The sequence below is a fragment of the Rhyacophila brunnea genome, unplaced genomic scaffold (assembly GCF_057557595.1).
Source record: "Rhyacophila brunnea isolate RB1 unplaced genomic scaffold, BYU_Rbru_1.0 scaffold_19, whole genome shotgun sequence".
NCBI lineage: Eukaryota > Metazoa > Arthropoda > Insecta > Trichoptera > Rhyacophilidae > Rhyacophila > Rhyacophila brunnea.
The window spans coordinates 20210567-20231906 of NW_028232848.1; the positions used below are offsets into that span (position 1 = coordinate 20210567).

At 33.7% G+C, this 21340-nt stretch overlaps 1 protein-coding gene and 1 long non-coding RNA gene across 2 annotated transcripts; both read left to right on the plus strand.

Annotated features, from left to right (window-relative positions):
- Nucleotides 1-1718: 1718 nt before the first annotated feature.
- LOC147072831 (ubiquitin-like protein 7) lies at nucleotides 1719-19969 on the plus strand. Its single transcript, XM_085945760.1, has 5 exons — nucleotides 1719-1995; nucleotides 11238-11458; nucleotides 15295-15520; nucleotides 17296-17541; nucleotides 18477-19969. The coding sequence occupies exons 1-5, from the start codon at nucleotides 1851-1853 to the stop codon at nucleotides 18779-18781; spliced, it is 1143 nt and encodes a 380-aa protein (XP_085801886.1). The 5' UTR covers nucleotides 1719-1850; the 3' UTR covers nucleotides 18782-19969.
- LOC147072832 (uncharacterized) lies at nucleotides 4710-9771 on the plus strand. The gene is made up of 4 exons (XR_015070504.1): nucleotides 4710-6104; nucleotides 6273-7483; nucleotides 7587-9100; nucleotides 9654-9771. It is a non-coding gene; the product is annotated as an uncharacterized LOC147072832 (long non-coding RNA).
- Nucleotides 19970-21340: the final 1371 nt, after the last annotated feature.

The following is a 21340-nucleotide window of genomic DNA, read 5'->3' on the forward strand; positions in this document are numbered from 1 at the left end:
ATTTGATTATAGCATCATACAAACTTTAAGCTTTTAAAGTAAACAATATAATATAATATAAACATTTATGCACCCACTTGACTGTGTCAACTTAAGAAATGTTCAAAGGGATCTCACAGCATTCAGGTCACCATCTAAAAGCAGTAAATTAAGTAAAATAACGTCTTGAACCGGATGCACACCTGTAGAATAAATAAGATGATATATGTATCTTTTTATACAAATAGCACTTTACCCTCTTTTGAAATACTGACACGAGTTAAGAAATACATTTAAGTGATAATTATTAATATTATTTACGAGCTCATGCAATCTGTTCTCACCCTTTTGGAGTTAACACCTGCGATTCATACCCCATTTTTAACTATGTTGATTTAAACAAATGCATCATTATGAAATTGCTCTCACGCTTTTGCAAGCGTAGAAATAAACCAGAAAAAGCACTTAACTGGTAATTACTGATATTATTTACGAGCTTATGTTTTATACTCGAAGTAAAACAATCTATTATCTACATTAATTGCACAAATGTGCATCTTCTTGGATTAGTTTAGACACTTATGAACACCTGCATAGTCAAATAATGTTATAAATGTTATTTCTTGTTAATGTAAAACATATATCATAACGAACACGTGCAGTCTGTTCAAGTCAAAAACCCATTAAAGAGAATAGTATAAAACCTCAGGGAATGTCACTCCTGTTGTCTTTCGTTTCCAACCATTGTACAGTACGTAACCTCTGTCTGTCAAACACTTTGTACTAAAATTATTACTGAAATAAATAGTAACGTTTTACTTTACGTAAAACACTATTTGCTCCACCGTGTTCACAATCAATTACAAACGCCCACCGCTCAAGCATCCTAGAAGGTAAATCTCTTGACAAATTACCTTCAAAGACGTACAGTCTATAAATGTACAAGAAAACTGTGAAGAATTACATCAAGGAGTTTCACAGAGTGTCCCAATTCTGGTAAGAAACTTAAGGAAGGTTAATATCATCAAACCATACAGGACCTGCCAACCCAGATCTCCTACTTCCTTAAGCTACTCATCACTAGGACATAACAGTTCGTCCAAGATAATTTTTTTGATAGTTAGAAATGAAATTTCAAACGATACATCTAAACAATAAGATAGTCAAATCCAGAATGAAGACAAAGAAGTCCCAAGCCCCCTACATAAAAAAGGGACGCACGGGTATGACAGTAAATAAAAAAGGAGGAATGGCCAACGACAAGAAGAAGGAAATTAAATTAGTAGAATAACACCTCACGCGAAAAAGGAAGAGCAAACCTTATCTCGAGGACTTCAAAGTCAAATTCGAATAATAAATAATATATATTTTCAAAGATATTGAAGCTTAAGGGCACCGTCCAATATCTTTGTATATTTTATTACTTACCTATATAATTTTAATAAAATGTTTAATTTAATAGAATGTAGCATAGGTTCATAAAATAGTTGTGTTTTTTGATTAAAATTCTCGGCATTTATTTTTGATAAAATAGTAGTACCCGCTAGTAGGTATAATTTATTATAGTTAATGTTAGTGAGAAAACCATTGGAATGGAAAAAAACACAATATTTTAACTTTTTAATATACCTACCTAAAAATTTTGCTGCCAAATATTTTAAGTTATTTTCATGACGATTTTAATAAATGGCGACACTCTATTGCAATTGTCATTTTTGTGGACAGAAACTATTATCTATGGGCAGAAAGTCGAATGTCATTGGAAGTGTTTTATGTATATATTATTATCTATCGTAGTATTCGTAGTGTTTATTCCGTATACCTACATTGCAGTCTGTCATTAATTTTAGTTGGACTTTCAAAAGGATAGAATGTCTAACCACATATTTTTAGGAATAAAGACTGAAACAGGGCCTATCAAACGATGTCAGCTGCCAAACTATGATTTACAAAATACTGTGAAACATCTCAAAGACGAGGCGTCTAAACAAAGCAATCTCCCCTCTGATAAATTGGGTGAGAGTGGTTCTAGTCATTTATTTCCGTTGTAAATTACGGACCACAATTATATAAAGAAAGGTCATTACGGTCTTGCAACTATTTGTGAATTTGGGTCTTTTTACTGGTTCTCCGCCGTCGCTCGCTGCCATCTGTCAGTGAGCGCAGTGTTGCCAACCGAACTATAATTATAGTACATAGTACTTATGATAAAATTATCACAATTAGCACATTAGCTATTCCGGCGGTCATTTGCGTAAGAAAGTTAACCTAAAAGCAGCTAAAAGTTAACGGCGGGTCGATTGGGCGTGCTACTGCGAGAACAAGAGAAAATATGTAAATTTTACATAAGGTGAGTTAGGGTAAGTGCGGCATAGAAATCGATGACATGAACTTTAAGTGGATGGTGATTCTTAACGGATTGTAATATCTCTTTGAAATTTTTGTTGACTTCTAAACAATTTATCCCTTTTTCAATCACTGTAATCATTACATTAAAATATTTAATGGTTAATCATAATTCAAACGTTTTAATGTAACAAGGCGAATAGACGCTCTTACCCCCCCGGTTGGGGTAAGAGCGTCTAGTTGCATTATCTCTCAAAATATTGTCAATAAACGAAATATGACAACATAAGTATTATCGAATGTTTGAAGTACAATATTTTGATAGTTCATGCATGTAAATTTCATTAAGAAATATAATTTATTAAATGAAATCAAAAAAGTTGGGTAAGTGCGGCATACTTAGTATTAGGGATGTGACTGGTAAAATAAAAAGAACAAATATTTTTTTTGATATTTTATTTGATATTTAACATAAAATCCTTATAAGTTCATTATTCTTTAATTGTAATACGAAAACACTTCGTATAAAATTTACCAAAATCGATAAAAAATAGTTTTGAAAAATCACATGTCAAAGATTTGAATAAGTTACATACAACGTAAAATCGTTAACAGTTACTTACTCATTAATTGTAATTGGAACACATAAAATTTACCATAATCGATAAAAATAGTTTTGAAAAATCTTGGGTTTGGGTTTTATCAGTCCATTCATCCCATACATACTTCCCCTTAAATACGATCAGGGGTGAAATTTTATCCTCTTTCGCATTGCATCCTAATATTACTCTCGTATTCTCTTTTCCTGCGGAACTGATCGTCCTTGTGGAAGGAAATCCAATTTCACCCAGAACTTTGGTTCTACTTGGGTCTTTTGAAAAACTAGTTTCATCAATATTATATATATTTTCTGGTCTATTTTGAAGGCACAGCTTTGTAAGTATGCCTTCAAGTAGATCATAGTATTCGTTGATAATAAAAGGATCACAAATTTTCTTCCTTGCATATTCGACGGCTTGAGGTTTTTTTCGGGAATTCCATTTTTGAATGGTGTTTTCAAATTATTTTTTTACAACATATTGCGAAACTAGTTCAATAACTTCTTTTTCGTTAAAGCAAATCCATATTTCTCCATAACGTGTAAATTCTTTGCAATTTTTCCTTCAATTTCATATGATAGAGCTGATGTTCGTCCCATAGTTTTTGACTTTGCACCTCGCCTCCCAATTATGTGAGACATAATGGTCATCCTCGGTATTTTATTTTATTTGCAAGCTTGGTAACCATTTAGACGACCACTTTTTACTACTTCAACTGCTTCAAAGAGTTCGTCCTTTGCATTAAGAAGCATCCCCCTTTGTCTTCCGAACATAATTTCCTGGGAATTTGGAATCTGAAACAAATTATTCTCCAATTTGACTAAAATATTGATAAAAGTGAATTTGTCAATATAAAATATAGTGACTATATGCGAAATTAAATTCATTTATTACATGTCGAGGAAATCAATGTGATAAAAAATATCTCCGCCCCACAAAATAAATATATAAAAAAATTGTATATACCCACTGAAATCGGTTATGTATACTATTACTTTTATGGTATTTTTTTAATGGTATGGTTACTGGTATAGGCAAGAATTTGAAATAAATAATAAGTACTAAATAAAATGAGGCGTAGAGTTACAAAACCCGCTCTGGGCCATTTAAAAAAAAAGTTTTGAAATTGTATCATTCGTTAATATGAATGACAATGAATTTTAATTCAATTACCTATGTTTATTAATATATCGTACTTGTAGAAATTCCGTTATTTTTATAATACGTTTTTACAATAAATTTAAAAAATCCCACTATTACCTATTTGTATAGAAAAAGTAGACTTTTAGTTGTCGGATTTGGTTTTCTGAATTTAATACTATAAAATAACTAATATACCTAAGTAGATTATAAATAATATTGCTTAAAAATATTATCATTTTATTTTTACATTTAATAAATAGGTTGGTAGGTATGGTAGGTTTCCCACATTCATGGAATTTGAGTGACATGTAATGGGGTGATTAATTATTTAAAGGCAGGTACTTAATTCCGCTGGGTTTTTTCATTTATGCTATTGATATTATTAAATGTGTTATTGTTATTCTAAATAAATAATAATGCTTTGTATCAACACATAGCATTTTATTTCCAAGACAAGTACATACCTACCACTATTTTTTTTTAAATATTACATACCAATACAACAGCTAAATATGTAGGTGCAATGCGAAAATTATACAGCTGCCAGTAGGTAAGAATGGCTACAAAATATTTTCTAGATAAAGTAAATTCTAAAATATATTACATACTTAATTAAAATAAATACACTTAAATCGTCATAATATCCCCAAAACAGTTTTTCGTGATTTACTCAAAACTCAAAAAAGTCTCTGGAGCGGGTTTAGTAACTCTACGCCTCAAATTAGAAGTTGTGAAAAAATGCTACACATTAGTTACAAAAATTAATATTTTATGATTGCATGGCACATCACTAGCTAAAACTTTTCCATACAAAAATATAACAGTGCATGGGGGAAGAGCGTCGGACGCTCTTACCCCAATGATATTTTTTGGCGGGGGAAGTGTGTCTAGTCTAATAAAACATAATCATTGGCAATAATCGCAAATATTAAATTTAGACAACAAAATATCATTTAAGATAAAGGTACTTACCAAAAATCACTTGTTTAGGACGAAAGATTGTCGAGATACAGATCGATTAAAAAAACGTGTCGATCTCGGCCGTTGACTTCAAATAACTGACAATATTTGAAATGTCATACTGACCTTAAACAATGCTATTATACTGCCATCTTTGGATGGTGTGTGTGTATTTACATGTGTAATAGATACCCACAGATGTCACAACTTATATTTAAAACACTAAAAAGTTATTGACTATGGACGCTCTTACACCGTAGACGCACTTACCCTAACTCACCTTATTGAAAATTGAGATGCAAAGTTTCAAACCACAATTTGTGGTTCGATTTTACGGATTCTATGGTTCGAATCATAGATAATGTTCGTTTCGCGGCTGTCAAATAACTAGTCGTAATATTGTTTTATCATTTATTATCCATCTACTGCAATGGCATTCATTCTTGCGATCACTTTGCACGCTGACGAAGTAAGAAGACGGCGTGTAAGAGATACACGCGCTAAATATAGAGCAAAGGAGACTTCGCGATAGCCAAGATCATTTTGATGTTACGGAAACGTTCTTCCGACAATTGTAGACTGTCGAAAGAAATGGTGATTGAGATAGTGACCAAATTGGACTCCGTGTTGATGAGAGGCATACCCAAAGGAATTCCTGTCCAAATTCAGGTAATTAAAGTCACAAATTACTTCGACATTTAGTAGCTATACCTAACCATACTTTATGACAGCGCAAGATAACATCATGGGTAAGATACATTTACTCAGTTTGACAACAGCACATGTAAATACCTACCTACTTCATCTTTACGCATTCACCACGACAGATTAACAAGATTTGAATATTATGATATTGAAATAACTTGTTTCCTTTACTTGAATTTTAGGTTTTGGCTACTTTGCGTTTTTACGCAGAGGGAGGCTACCAAAAAGGGGTTGGCCAAGACTTCTTCTGCGCAATGAGCCAGCCATCAGTGAGCAGATGCATTGGAAATGTATCCGATGCTATAATGTCAGTGCTTGGCAGTACTTGAAGTTTCCGAACAGTGCTGACTCTCGTGACAGAATTCAAAGAAGGTACTTACCAACCAATGCATTATTTTTAGTGTCGTGTTGATACCCTCTGACCAATTTATACAATTTTACATGTAACTAGAGTACCGACACATTCACATGATGAGTAAAAAAGCAAATAATGATTGAACTGCAATATTATGTGTCGGTAATATTTTGTTTTTATTTCAGATTCCAAGAAAAGGCACGTGCAATCCGAAATGGATAGAAATACTCAGAGTTGGCGGGAAACAACAAGAAGGCCAGGATCATCCCTCGTCATTTGCAGCTCGCCATCCGCAACGAGGAGCTGAACAAGCTGCTCTCCGGCGTGACCATCGCCCAGGGAGGAGTGCTGCCCAACATCCAGCCGGTGCTCTTGCCCAAGAAGACTGAGAAGGCGTAAAAAAAAATCGTATCTTCTATGATTACATGCAATAATCCATCTATCATCGTACAAAAGGCCCTTTTCAGGGCCGCCATTTTTATTCAAATCCGACTGGTAGCGAACGTGTCGAGCTCGTTATTGTTGCTTAGAAAATTGATTGAAATAATTATTCATCGACAGTATGTAGTATTAAAATTGTCTATTATTGTTATTATTATTATAGGTATTAATTAGCAATGAATGCGCACAGAGAGAACATGTAGACAGAATCTTTCAAAAATATCTGTGGAAATTTTACTATAAATGTGCAATTGGCAATAAATCATTAATTTTACTATGTTGTTTGATACCTTCATTACGAATAACTCAAACAATTCATTAACATTCGAACTCATTAACATGACATTTATTATTTAACGAATCAATGGTCAAAATGGAAATGGAACGATTGCATAACGAAAGAGTTTTAACTTAAAGTTTAGTGTGCACTATTTATGGCGGATCTTAACAGCCTACCTCCACCCCTCGCCACTGGCACTGCCAGTAACAAACATTTTCGTTTGGTTTTACATTTACCTGTATTCGTATACATCAAAGAATCAAAATTTTGCATAGTTATGAGTGGGTATTTAATGAAACAACAATGTATAACGTTTCAAATTTATTTAATCGAAAACATATTCAAAAAAGAGATTGTGATCATTGAAATCTTAGTTCTGCATTCAGCTGACGAACGTGAAGCAGATGATGCACTCGGTCGCCGCTTTCGTCTTCTCTCTCGGTCATCTTCGTTATTCTCTGTTTCCTTTTGGTTCTCTTGGTATTGACTGATCTAAAAACATTTCAGGCGAATTGAGTTATGCGGTTGAGAAACCCACTGTTCAATGAATGTGGTAGAGAGACTCAACGGTGTACTTAAAACAAAATTTAGATGCCTACGAGCGAACAAAAAGCAACAAAAATAAAAAAAAATATATGCATGTTGTATTCTGCACAACATGACACAACAATTTAGGTAATTTAAGTTTCAAGTAAATGAAAACAGTAGGTACTTAAATAGATGTGACATTGGATTGAATATGCCATGTATTGTGCTAACAAATCTCTTTTTTTTTCAGGATACCGAATCTAACTTGTAGATGACCCTGTCCCATCTGAATTTGTATATACTGACACTTGGAATGCCAATAGGATAAGGCAGGCGTATTCTGCTCAACAGAGAATTGTCAACAGATATTTTGGTGTCAATAATTTATTAAATAAATATGGCGTAATAAATAAATAACCTTTTATCCAATATATTATCGACAAATGACTGAAATATGCCAAATTTATCATAATGCACATACTATTATGTACTTATTCTATTTTATACTTTTATATATAATAATTATATTGTATTATATTAACATTAATAAAAATTGTTAGTAATGCTTTTATACTTGGATTATTTTTTTTACAACACACCATATACATAATTTCTTCTGATACAATACTCTCTTTTGATATCGTAGTAAGGGTGGCCCTCGACTTCAAAATAATTCGTTATTTCGTACATTTCTTACAATGTAGATTCTTGTTGATATTGCAAAAACTGTGCTCTACCACGCAGTTGCTACTCTCTCCTCTGTTCCCTGTCACCTTCTCAAATACGTAAAAGGGTGGTATTCGACTATTTATATATATAACCAGTTTCTAAAGAAAACACCCGTTAACTTTATTACACCCATTGATAAATAAATAATATTTTAATGTTTTCTTTAAACTGCACTTTCTGAGGAACTAATTACGTGTGAAAGTCGAGGGCCACATGTATTAAGTATAGATATGGCAGGCGTATGTATGTATGTTAGTTAGCCGGTTTAACCGGATATGAAAGTTAGCTGCGCTAAAGTGATAATTTCTGACAATGTCCGTGAATAACAAATGTGTTAACTTGGACCAATGGTAACATCGCAAATGTGCTAAAGTGATAATTGTTAAGAATAGGCCCGCTGAAATATAACTTCTAAAATTACACTTAAATCATCATAATATGCCCAAAACAGTTTTTCGTGATTTACTCAAAACTCAAAAAGTCTCTAGAGCGGGTTTAGTAACTCTATGCCTCATATAGAATGTTATATTCTCAAATCTTGTGAATTATTCGATGAATAAAAGAAATAGTTTATTACATATGAGTCGCTTAGAATCATAACTCACATTTTGCATTTTTGTCATTTTTGAGTTAAGTATGCCAAGTGATTCTAAATGCATTAATCTACATACAGAAAATAGTTGGTTATCAAAAGTCACTTTAAACTATGTGAAAATCGTTGACAAAGTTCACTGTTGGAATCAAAACTCACATAATTCAAAGAATAATGTGAGTTTTGACTCCAAGGCCTTTCTAACCAATCAGAGAGCTCTATTCCCCAAAGTGTCATGGCGGATTTCGCATCTCAAAAAGAAGTTGCTGTTCACTTGTGTAGTCATTGTGTTTGATAATTTCGGCGTTATTTGTTAAAAGTTGACTAAAAATAATATAGAATTATTAAATATGGATATAAGTGTATCTCCAGTAGCAGATGGAGTCGTAAGGAAGAGAAGAAAGTGCCTGAAACTGGAAGAAAAATAATACCAAAATTGACAGGTCAGTACCAAAATGTGATATTGAATTTCCTTTGATAATAACTTGTGTTTTGTCATCACTTATACCTTCTGTATAAAATATAAAATTTAATAATTATTCTTAGCAGTCTCAGTATCTTAATTAAGCCTTTTAAAGAATTCGTCATTAGCTGTTGCCAACCAATTTGCTCTGGATCTATAGGCTCTATTGTTTGACATGACAAGAGTCACATGAGTTTGTAAAAATTGTTTTAAACTAGTATACACATTTGAACAATGTTATAATATTATGTTAAAATAAGTTGGTATGTATTATTAGTTATTTTATTACTTTGCACAATGACACTGTCAAATAAATTCAGCTCAATGCTTTAATGATATATTAACTTTATAACCATGAATACCTATAAAAGATTCCATTGAGTTATCAAAATAAACTTTACAATGAGTGAGACTTATTTTTAGTCTAGAGCTAGTTATATATTAGTAGGTATCTACGTATTCCTTTTGTTCCACAATAAAGGGCAAATACTTCCAAGGGTTTATTAAGTTGGTTTGTTTTATTTTGGTTTCAGATACAAGGCAAGTGGAATGCCTATAATATCCCTTATGTACACATCAGAAAGGAGCTAATCTTTGCAAACCGTTGTGAATCAGAAGAATGCAAGAATTTGATAATAAAAAAATGTCATATCAATTAAATTCAGTGTCTGGAGTCACATTAGGATGAAGATCCAATATTATTTAGAATAAAATTTATAATTACTGCTAATAATTATGTAATAACAAAATAAAATATGACAGAATGTCCTACAATAATTAGTTTTATTCGAAAATCCAATCATTCCTACCAAATTTGTATAAAAAGTATGATGCATCTACTATATACATGTATTAATATTTATGTAGCTTGGAATCAAAACTCACATTATTCCTACACCTTGGGGTCATAACTCACATATTCACAAAGTTGGTGTCAAAACTCACATTATAAATTTTTTAAATGCTTCCCGTAACCTTAGGAGTATTATATATATACAAAAAATAATGTCAATCGACTCACTCACTCATTAATATTCAAGTATGTTCAATACTTTTCTTCTAATTACTAAAAATAGTGCTCTGGTGGTTTTTTGCGATTATCTCAAAACTCGATTTTTGGAATATGTGAGTTATGATTCTAAGCTACTCATATTAATTGGGTGATAGCATGAACGGAATTATGGATTTCCCTACTAAAAGTTCAAGGTCACTCGTGGATCTACGTGCTGCGGGTGTGGAATGGGGGGAGACGCAAGAGTTGGCGATGGATCGAGGGAAGTGGCGCGAACTTGTGCTTGCCCTATGCCCCAATGCTGGGTCGTGACAGGGTGAAAGAAGAAGAAGAAGAAGCATGAATTAACCAGTTCAAATCATGGGATTTAAATTCGCTTAAAATATAGCGATATCAATGTGGACACTCCTATACACAGAGTCTCTGTGTCATAAGAACTAATGTAAATTTTGTTAGTTGCATATTACATCAGCAAGCACTGTAGCAGAGTATAATTGAAAAAGTATAATGGACTTAAATCTACATTTAAATTTAACAATAATTATAACTTATCGGATCTTTAGGTCACAATGATGACATGTCCATAAAACCCAATTAAACAGAGCAACGTTTTGAAAATGGCAACTCTTACCATAAATCAAGGGATCTGACCGCATGACCTTTTATAACTTTCGTTTTAGACCAAACCCAACCTAACCTAATCTATACCAACCTAATCAAATCTTAGTGTGTGATAATGATGCATCGAAATGTATGAAAATATCAAACTTTAAATTAACAATTATTATGACAGAAAAAGGTATTTAATATAATGAGATACATGGGATAAACTGTTTCCGCCAAAACATTGTCATGCGATCATCTATAATAACTATAACCTAATATAATAATTCTTTTAGTTATTATTTTTCCCCATTTATCACAAACAAAAATTTTAGAAAAAGTAATCGCGGTTCCATTCTATTAAAAATAACCCAACTCCATAAACAATTTATTTTCTGTATATTATCCCTCTCCATTTCATTTTAACACCCTCGATTTGTACTTCACAACAGATGGATTATTTGTTCGCATGAGACTTAATGTATTTTTTTTCTTTTTGCAGAAATTATTTATCATGGTCATATATTGGAAGATGAAAAATCATTAAAAGAATCCGGCGTCAAAGTTGGCGAGACTGTAAATGTTTTCAAAAAATATGTTGCGCCGGTACCAGAACCTGTCCCACCGATAACTAAAGCAGAAACTCAAGAGTTTTGGGCCCTTTGTCGGTCCCTAGGTCTAAACTTCACCACTTCCGGGACTTATTTCTCATACACCATGAATGTAAGTTAAACCATACGTCTGGGTGGTGGGATTTCGCAAATTATAAAGCTGACTGCAGCTTGAAGATGACTTCAGGTAGATCGATATAACATTCAGATGTAATGACCTTAACCAATAGATAGTAATTTATTATGTATTATTCAAATTAAAAAAAATATTTAATTGTTATTTGCGTGCATTTTATCAATCTTTTCTTGGGTCACAAAACCAAAACTAATACACATGTCACAGTTTAAAAAGGTTTTGTATCCCTAATCTAGCTAAATGTTTTTTTCTATACTACCTCACACTAATCACCTACGCATCGGAAACCTGGACATTAACTCTGCGAAATGAACGAGCCCTGAACATCTTTGAAAGATAAATTCTCCGCCGTATATATGGACCGATCAGGGATGGCACCAATTGGAGGAGAAGATATAATGATGAGCTCTACGGGCTGTACGAAGATTGCAGCGCAGTTCAATCAATTAAGAGTGGGAGACTGCGATGGCTAGGTCATGTGCATCGTATGAATGACAATGAACCGGCAAAGAGAGTGATGTCCAGCAATCAAATAGGACGTAGAAGAAGAGGGAGGCCAAAGATTCGCTGGTTAGATGGAGCTGCCAGTGACTGCCGTATTCTGGGGGTACCAAATTGGAAAGCGGCCACACTGGATAGGGACAGGTGGAGGGAGCTGTTGGAGGAGGCCAGGACCCACACCGGGTTGTCGCGCCCCTGATGATGATGATGACCTCACAATAATATTTTATAGTGCATATAACATAAAATTAGAGGAAACACATTGGTCCTGTTTCATATTTGACATGAGGGCATCTATTCTATACACAAGACTGCTTTTGGCCGATATGGAAGCTACGAGGGTGGGTCAATAAGTCCTTAGAAAATCCGACAAGTGGCGCGACTAGTACTGTAAGCGGTTTGTTTTCATGCAGCGGCACTACCGATTCAGTATGCTGCGAAGTTTCAATCAGATTGGTCGGGTTGTTGTGTGTTTTTCGTACATTTAAAAAAAAAATTTGCTTGTGGAAAATGGAAAAATGGAAAATGGAGAAAATTGAGTTTAGAGCTGTTATTTAACATTTTAATATAAAAGGGTTAACAGCAAAGGAAATAAAAAATGAGTTGGATTTAGTTCACGGCATATCTGCTCCTTCACTTGCAACTATTTATAACTGGTTAAATGAATTTAAACGTGGTCGTACATCAACAAAGGATGAACCACGCTCAGGACGTCCTGTAGAGGTGACTACACCAGAAATGATCAATAAAATCCACGATATGGTGTTAAGTGACCGAAGATTAAAGTTGAGTGAGATAATTGAGGTTACAGGGATCTCAAAAGGTAGCGTCATTTCTATTTTACATGACAAATTGGGCATGAAAAATATTTCTGCAAGATGGGTGCCGCGTTTGCTCACAATCGACAATAAACGCAATAGGGTGGTGGCCTCTAAAGCCCTGTTGTCGCTCATGCAACGCAATCCGGATGAATTTTTTCGTCGCTTTGTGACTGTAGATGAAACATGGATACACCACTATACTCCCGAGACGAAAGAACAGTCAAAGCAGTGGATTGCGAAAGGCGAACCATGTCCAAAGAAGGCGAAAACCGTAAAATCAGCTGGTAAGGTTATGGCTACTGTATTTTGGGATGCACGTGAAATTATTTTCGTTGACTATTTGGAAAAAGGAAAAACAATAACAGGGGATTATTATGCATCTTTATTGGACCAGCTAAAAAACGAAATTGAAGAAAAATGGCCTCATTTAAACAGGAAAAAAATCCTCTTTCATCAGGACAATGCCCGTGTTCACACATGTTTACGATCAATGGCTAAAATTGAAGAATTGAAGTTCGAATTGGTCGACTACCCACCGTATTCGCCAGATTTAGCCCCCAGTGACTTTTTCCTTTTCCCAAACTTAAAAAAATGGCTAAGTGGACAACGTTTTTTTTCAAATGAAGAAGTCATCGATCGGACAAATGCTTATTTTGAGGACCTTCCGAAAACTTATTTTTCTGACGGTTTAAAAAAAATTGAGAAACGTCTAACCAAGTGTATTGAGCTCCAAGGAGATTAGGTTGAGAAATAAAAAAAAAATACAAAAATAAAAACTGTTTTAATGCTTTTTTCTAAGGAATTATTGACCCACCCTCGTATCTAGGGTTGGTTTGTATCGAAGTATTAGCACTTATTGTAACAATTACAATAAGTTAGCCGTCTAAACAGTCAAAACTATCTATCTCGCTCTATAATTTACCACAGCCAAAAGAAGTGCTGTTAGAACACAGCACTTTTTACAACAATTACAACTGACTGGTATTACTACTAACTACAGGTTTTATATGGCATTTTTCCATATTTCAATTGGATCTTTCTTAGCATCAAACAATGACTTAAAACTCTCATCCCACAACTTCGACAATGCAGTCTTTCGCAATTTCTACATCACTGAATGGCTTCCCTTTTACCCGAGTATATAAGCTACTTTATATGTTGCTTCAGTTGCATTCACTCCGTCGATACTACACGGGATTTTATTATATTATAAATTTATATGTAAAAACGCACTAAAATGATGATAAAATGATATAAAAATAATCTAACATTTTTTTATACCTAATGAATAAAAAGTTGTATAAAAATAAAAGGATTTATTTTGTAAAATTTGGATTCAGTCAAAAGGCCGCACTTGAGACCCTAAAAGGCCGCAGGTTCGTCAGCAATGCGAGTCTATTCTATACACAAGGCTACTTTCGGTCCGCTACGGCAGCTAAATAGGGTAGGAAAGTATCGAATTTTTAACACTTATTGTAACAATTACAATAAGTTAGCCGTCTGAACTTTAAAAACTGTCTATCTCGGTCTAAAATTTATCACAGCAAAGAGAGGTGCTGTTAAAACATAGCATTATAACTAAATTATTGTAATAGTTACAATAAGTGTTAATAATTCGATACTTTTCTACCCTATTTAGCTGCCGTAGCGGACTGAAAGCAGCTTTGTGTATAGAATAGACCCGCAGGTCTAAACTGTCAAAAAGTGCTATGTTTCAACACCCCCTCTCTTGGCTGTGTTAACTTTTAGAGCGAGATAGACAGTTTTGATGGCTAAATTATTGTAACAATTATAATACCTAGATACATAAATATGATAAAGTGACAATATTTATCACTTTAGCAGTCGATAGCCGCCTTGTGTATAGAATAGACCATAGAGGTATTAAATTAAAAGAGGGGCAAGGAATCGGCTTTCTCATACAGCTGAATGAAGCAGGCCAACAATAGCCAATAACTTACGAAAAATAGCGACGCGATAAAAAAAAATTCAGGGCATCACAGAGGATTTACTTTGGTCATTATAATGTACCCATATAATATAATGTTAACATTCAAATTTTGCCACAAATTGATTACCAGCCCGCCCCACCATACTAACCGGCTTCACCATACTTTTATTTAACCTGTCGCCCCTAGGAATAGACCCACAGATGAATATAATTAGTGGGTAATAAATATGGCACTAAGTGCTACAAAATCAAACTATAATTATTAATACCTCTAGGAAACAGCCATCGATGCATACGAATCATAGTGATCGTGCATCAGCATATTGAATTTAGATTTCCTGGAATCACTATTATTTTCGAACTGTCTACGGTTTACCCTGTTAATTGACTGACCACTGGCCTTTTCTAAAGATTTAATGCCATATGTATAGCCATACTTGTGTAAATAAATCCACTTATTCTCATAAGTAAAACTATGCATAGCCCTTAGTGAGTATTGGCAATAAATTATTAATGTATTTATAATTATCCTATTGTAGTTTTTATCAGCCATGGACAATTCTCTGGGAGCGATACCGGCCATCGCCAATAATCCCGTAGCGATGAATATTCTCCGACAACCGGAGTTGCTTTTCCGCCTGCTAGAACCCGAAACATTCGAGACGGTCGCTGCTAAACATCCCATTGTCATCAGAGCTGTCAACAAGATATTCAGTTCTCTCGATCAGTCGGGGGTACTGTCTCGAGACAGTATGGCTAGTAATGGTGAGAAACATAATTATATTTATTATTCAACTTTATTCACGGCTGGACTGACTAATCAAATTAGGTAGATTTTGTAAACCGTTTAGGAGGATGGAAATGCCTTTGGCAGAGATTGAATTATTAATATGTTTATATTAAATTCATTGTTTGATTACCCCTGCGTTGACATAGAAGATAAGGATCCGTGAGAAAGGCAACAATACTTGTTATAGCACTTTCAATCTTGTGTCGATTAAGCCTTGTGTGCATCTTGGAGTGCTGCAAGATATTCAAAAATTCTTATATCTTGGCTATTTTATATGAGGCAATCTAAATTCAGTGCTCTTATGCACTGTCACAATGATAAATTCATGTACTCTGCTGTCGGGAATAAGGCTAACTATCTAGGGTTGTTAGGCCGTTCTGAAAAAAAATTGCTGGACAATCACTCACGTCGACAGATTTACAAGCTCATACAAAAAACTGTTCCTACTGACTGCGATATTGGATATAGGGGTATTGGGGCACAGGGCAAGCACAAGTTTGCAACATTTTCCTCGGTCCAATGCCGACTCTCTCGCCTCCCGCCATGCCAGACGCGTGTAGATCGCTTTTGTAGCACCGCTGCAGGGTGAGGGAGGGCCGGCCCTTGCAGCAGTTCTACAAGGCGGCATTCGGAACACATCTTTAGCATTACAATAACTCTGTATTGACAAAATAACGATTAATAATTTGAATAGGCATATTATCAATATTAAACAGCCAATTAAACGAATATATCAATATTTTTTTTTATTTCTTAATAATGCAGTAACCATAAAGTAAACAAAAATGATAAAGGAAATCCTCTACCCACTCAATGTTATTCATCGGCGATCATTTTTTTGTGAACTGAAAAACCTTTGTACACCTTGGAACTAGGGATTGCAATACCGGTATTTCAAAACCGGTATCTCAGTATTTTTCGATACCGAAATACCGGTTTTAAAAATCAGACAATACCGATATATTCGATATTGAAAGTGGATATAAAATGTATTAAGTAATATGAAAGATATAGCAAGGCTGTATTTTTTTTGTCCGTGTTGTCAGGTTTATTTTTAGATGTGTCTGAAATTGCGCTCAAATACCTACCTACTGTTTGTTTGTATAATTATTAGAAACCTCGACCCTAGTAGTGAATATTAAAATTATATTATAATAAATAGTAAGTCTACTATAATGGACTAGTTGTGCCCTAATAGTTTGATGTTTATCTTCTCAATAGTAGCTTATAGAATCATAGAGAAATATAATTTTTTTGAACAAAAGCAATAGGCAATAGGCAACAAAGGCAATTTTTGAGCAATATTGTGTTTGGTTTTACTTCTTATGGGATAAAAGTAAAGGGGTAGTTAAGTGTAAAAAGTGTAATAAAACATTAGGTAGAATTACTAGTGGGGTACATCCAAGAACACTTTGTAAAATAAATTTATTGAAAGACCATTCGAAGAATAAATTGCCAATAGTTCAAGGTATTTGTCAACATCAGTATCTCTACCATATCTTTACCTATTATTATATTATTACATACTAATATGTAGGTACTTTTGTATCTAGATATTTTTGTGAGAATATTAATATTTTAAAGAGATTTTATATCTATATTTAATGGTTTCTGTTTTTTTATATTTTTCAAGAAACCGGCATTCAATTGGAAATACCGGTATTGGTATTTTTATTCGGTATTGCAATCTCTACTTGGAACAGTTTATATTATGAACAAAAATATTTGATATTTAAACATTCTTCCGTAGATCGGTCCGATTCATATATAAGTATGGACATGGATGATACTGACGAAGAAATTGAACCGATGGGTTCGGATGAGCAGAGAGATGGGGCGACAGGGACAATGGGAGAGAGAATCAGTGCGGCGATCACTTCGGAGCAGCTGTCGCTGGCTCTTCTCTATGCGCACCGCCCCACTTCGCACCCCTCACCTTACTCCTTCAGCCGTTCGCCCAGATATCTGGCCAACATCGCAAATCGATCCACGTCAGGTATCTACTAATGACATTTAATAAAATAAAACAAAATATATACTTACATAGTTTTAAATCAAAATAATTTAATAGTTCACTAATTATATGAGCAGACTCAACTGGATCGTCGTGAACAATCGTATTACATAACAATTACACATAATGATTTAGTTAACCACAGTTCGAATGTGTCGATGATTGTATTGCTAGTGTTATTAATTAAAAGTAGGTAAATCAAAAAATATTTATTGATCAGCTTGGTGGCTACACTAAATACTCTTCCCTGATATTTTTTTTACTTCAAATGCCACCACAAACTTAGGTAAACTTTAACAAAAATTCGGCCACTGGCATTAGTTAAAACACGGAAGCGCACGCCTACAACCGAACAAGTCACCCCAATCTTTGAGTTGGATCGGGCTCAAAAAGATTTTTCTCTATTTCAATCACAATAATTGTTTAACATTGTAAACAACTGTAAAAATGTATTCTTTGTGTCAGTTGACAATATCCTTCTAAGCGGACGAAACTCCTGAATTTCATTAAACTATGTGGATCGAATGCCTGCTATACGTTTTATTTTATTTTAATTAATACAGTATTGTTTTTCAAAGAATTTAAAGTAAATACCAATAAAGTGATAACTTATTAATATTTCAATCCTAGCATTTATATTTATTTTGAGTGTATTCCAGGATGATTGATTCGGGAGCCGCCTGTCAAATCCGAAACACTACCATATTTTTGTATTTACTATCAAAGGGTATATAAATCCAAAAACCATAATTTTGAAACAAATAAGTACCTATGTAATGAGTTCCAATGACGTTAGCATGAGACAACTCATTACTATGTTGTAAATCGTAAAAATTACTAGATATTGAGATTTGATAAGCCATAAGGGTCTTTCTGCTTTTCATATATTACGTCTGTTTCCTGTTGTTGTTCACCAGATTTCTCTCGGATGATCATCACCCCGGATATGTTCAGCACGGCCCTGTCCCAAGCGCTGGTGTCCTCCAATGCCGGGGAAAGCAGCTCTTCGGCCGCCACCTCTTCCCCTATCCCTGTTCCGGCGGATGTTGAGTCTGCCAGCGGAGCCAGCTCTTCCGGAACTGACACGTCTCTGCTACGGATGAGGGAGATGGGATTGTTGGACGATCGCTTGAATCGGAGAGCCCTGTTCATCAGCAACGGAGATGTCAATTCCGCCATTAATCTTGTGCTCACCGGAGCGATTGAAGATATCACCGAATAAGACAATTTTCAATTACTGCCATCTGTGGCAGGAATTGTTAGTGTTGAATGTGAAAAAAATCAAATGCTAATACTTAATTTTTAACAGTGAATCATGAAATTGTTTTCACTTTTGACTATGAAAGATAGGTACCCCATGGACATTAACACTTTCCATATTTAACCCCACCCCTCCCCCCCTTTTTTCCCTATTTCTATTTTTAAAAAGTGCATATTAGATGTTTGTATAATAATTTAAAATTAATTGTGTCCATATTTTTCGATTCCATGAATTAAGTATGTAATTTTTATTTTGTCATACTAACATTTTGTATCGAGTATTTATTGTCTCAATGAAATTTATTAAATATATATTTTCAAAGTACCTATAATTCACGAACGTCTATTTAATTTCGAATTTCATCCGATTGCGTGGCGCCCAGTTGTCCCGGCGCCGAATCATCCTAGACCCATATTATGATGTAAAAACATATCGTCGCTTAAGAAACAACACCGCGGAAGTCAATTAATTAAAATTTTCAGGGGAAACAAAAAACGTCTCAAAAAATTGAAAATTGATACCTTTTAACTTATTTTTTTTGTGTTTAGTTAAAAAAAAACATTTTTTTCAATTTCGAGACAATAGAACAGTACTAGCTGAGCCAGCTGGCGGTCGCCGGTCTATCTCGCTAGGTCTTGCAGACGGCTTGGCGGTGTTGGATTTTAATATAATTGTATGCATAGATGGCGCCATAGTTTTTCCTTCGGGATGGTTTTTTATACACGTCAGACAGTTTGACATTTCGCTGATTTGTCTGTTTTACGATTTGAAATCTTCACTACCAATATAAATTTGGGCTCATATGCGTAGTCTATTCAGGAGTCTGGCCTTCACAATATCGTCTTACACCACCTTAGGCTGCTATGCCTAGCAGAACAGCTGGCAATCGCCGATTGCTACCACTGACATTTTAATTTTATTACAATATATGTGTAGGTATGTGCAGTTAATTATGATAAATAATTATACATCTCAATCATTCGAATATAAAGCAATATATTATGTGATTATCATAAATAGCGATCCAATATAACGTGATATTAATCTCATTCGGTCCCATTGAGATAATAGAAGGTTAGCAGTGTAAAAAATAAATTTAAACATTATTTTGTTTCATTGTCTATAAAAAATAAATGCTAGCAGCCATTTAAAAAAATCAAAATTTGAATTAAAAATTAACCTTAACGGCCCACATGCTCGCCGTAGGTCAAAATTGAGTTTTTATTGTATTTTCAAACCATGATCCTGGACACTCCTTAAACGTTGTAGATAATCTATTTATATAATTTTGAAGCCTTATTATCCCTCATATTTATTTTAAACATTTGATGACTGCATAAAGTATTTTTGTTACTTAAAATAGTATTCTTTTAAACCTCTCGCTCTAATGTTTTAGAATATAGTCATATTTCGGTACATAACTGTGCAGTGGTGTTAAGATTTTTTACATTTATTAATTTTTAAACGCATTTATAAAACCATTAGTACAATTTATGACGAGATAATTTTTGTAAAATATTCACGATAAAAAATTATATTGATAATCTCTGTGATCCCAAATTTGACAAGAATTAGGCATTTTATTATTCAAAAAATCGGCAAGATTAACACATTTGAAGATGATTCTAAAGATACTTATTATAAGCTATGTCTTTGACCATTCAAGTGTGATAAACATCTTATGAATAATGATTGCTTTATAATAATTATTGACCTAAGAATAAGGTAGTGTTTTTTTGAAATACGCCATTTCTTTTGTCATTCCCCAGTGGTTAAACGACAACATACGGTCGTAGCCATAAATTGACAAACTATAATTGAAGTAGGGAGTAAAATGATATTGACGCGCGTGTTTGAACATGTACCGTTTAAAAAAAAAATAAAAAAAAATTCGGTTAGGTACATGTTCAAACACGCGTTAACATAATTTTACTCCCTACTTTAATTATAGTTTGTCAATTTATGGCTACGGCCATATGTTGTAGCTTAACCACTGGGGAATGCCAAAAGAAATGGCGTATTTCAAAAAAACACTACCTTATTCTTAGGTCAATGATTATTATAAAGCAATCATTATTCGTAGGATGTTTATCACACTTGAATGGTCAAAGACATAGCTTATAATAAGTATCTTTAGAATTATCTTCAAATGTGTTAATCTTGCCGATTTTTTGAATAATAAAATGCCTAATTCTTTTCAAATTTGGGATCACAGAGATTATCAATATAATTTTTTATCGTGAATATTTTACAAAAATTATCTCGTCATAAATTATACTAATGGTTTTATAAATGCGTTTAAAAATTAATAAATGTAAAAAATCGTAACACCACTGTACAGTTATGTACCGAAATATGACTATATTCTAAAACATTAGAGCGAGAGGTTTAAAAGAATACTATTTTAAGTAACATAAATACTTTATGCAGTCATCAAATGTTTAAAATAAATATGAGGGATAATAAGGCTTCAAAATTATATAAATAGATTATCTACAACGTTTAAGGAGTGTCCAGGAT